Source organism: Perkinsus marinus (assembly GCF_000006405.1).
Source record: "Perkinsus marinus ATCC 50983 genomic scaffold scf_1104296946986, whole genome shotgun sequence".
NCBI classification, from domain to species: domain Eukaryota; phylum Perkinsozoa; order Perkinsida; family Perkinsidae; genus Perkinsus; species Perkinsus marinus.
The window spans coordinates 1-1,564 of record NW_003210769.1 but is presented as its reverse complement, the minus strand read 5'-3'; the positions used below and the strand labels follow the sequence as shown (position 1 = coordinate 1,564).

The 1,564-nt window shown below is 51.2% G+C and overlaps 1 protein-coding gene across 1 annotated transcript; it reads right to left on the bottom strand.

Moving 5' to 3' along the window:
• Nucleotides 1–845: 845 nt before the first annotated feature.
• Pmar_PMAR012249 (conserved hypothetical protein) lies at nt 846–1,280 on the bottom strand (the record flags this gene model as incomplete). The annotated part of the gene is made up of 1 exon (XM_002779490.1): nt 846–1,280. A coding segment is annotated over one exon (435 nt), but the record flags the coding sequence as incomplete, so codon positions are not given.
• Between the last annotated feature and the right edge of the window lie 284 nt (nt 1,281–1,564).

The following is a 1,564-nucleotide window of genomic DNA, read 5'->3' as shown; positions in this document are numbered from 1 at the left end:
GGCCGCATCATGTGTTCGTCCGCTGCATTCGAATTCATGCACGTGGAGCCCCTGTGATTCCCCGAGACAACCCCGACATACACCTTTTTCGCTTCGTCTCGAATAGTCACGCCTCGACATACTGACGCCTCCTATGGGCGACGCCAGTCGGGCGTGTAGTGTCCTGGTGTGTATTTATGTAGCTAGTATCTCAGCGTAAGCTGGCGCTACTTTTAGTTATTATACTCATAATTATAAGAGCTGTTAAGGATCGGCTTAGTAGTGAGCATCACCCTCGGACTGCTGATGAACACAGGTCCCCAAGGCTAAGACGAAACCTGTTCTTATCTTAGAGGAGCACAGTGCGAGACACGTTCTTAGCCATGCACGACGCTAAGCATGAAACGCGCACAATTGCGCTGTCTACTACAGGTATCTCGCTGTGGTACTTCAAGATCGAAGTGTCTTCAATGACTCTGTGTGAGCTGTGTTGTGGTGATTATTTGAATTCACTACAGTATGTGAGGTTATCAAGGAATGATATCCACCGGGCTTGGAGATTTTTCCCCTCCGAAAAACGAGTTTCTCAAAATATGATCGAGAGTTTCGGTGGTAACATTCCACCATTAGGAAGTCATGAATTATTCCTTATCCACTGCTGGAGACTACCATAGACCGGCACCACTTTACAATGGAAAATGAAGTCCGATTCTGAGTTTCACGAACGGCCTACTCAGCATTCAATAATATATTTGCAACTTCGTTGTACGGCCGTCTGATCAATGGGCGTCATAGAGGCAGCGGTTTTCTCCCCAACGTGATACTGTCCCGTCAAACGCAACCTCAACGACCGCTAACAGAAACCATCACACTTCATACATGAAACTTTCCCTTCTCAATTCGGCAAGCTCATCTAGCAAGCCTTCGAGCTCCGTCAGGTCCTCTACGAAAACAACTTCCAACCCATCCTTTAATCCATCTTCTATCGCCTTCCACTCCGCCTCGTTCGCTTTGGGTAACACCGCCACTTTTAGCCCTCCCAAACTCGCAGCCACCACCTTCTCTCGGATACCACCAACGCGCTCTACTCCTCCACTCAGCGTTATCGCCCCCGTGAAACCAATCCCGTGAGGAACCGTTCGCTCTCGTCGCTGCGCCCAGAACAGTGCCGCTAACGCTAGGCCGAGAGAAGGACCGTCCTTCCTTGCTGAGACATCAGGGCCAATATTGACGTGCATAGGATTAGTGATCTTGCTCCAACTTGCCGCTATCCTGACAGTCTCCTGCAGCGTCACTCCCACCTGCCCCGTTATCAACCACTCTGAGCTCGGCAGGCACTCTACTTCCAGCATCGTCCCGCCGGCCTCGGTCCATCCCAAACCAACCACCGATGCACTCGAGGGAGAGATACCACGCGACCAACGATTTCCAGGGTAGGTTGGCAAGCCCAGCCAATCGACGAGACTCTCTTCCGTTACTCTCATAGGGAGCTCCTCCGTCCCCTCGCAACACCGAACTACCGCGCGCCTGAAAATCGCCATAAATTCGTCTGCACTCTCGGACACCCATTTCTCGACAGTAAGAT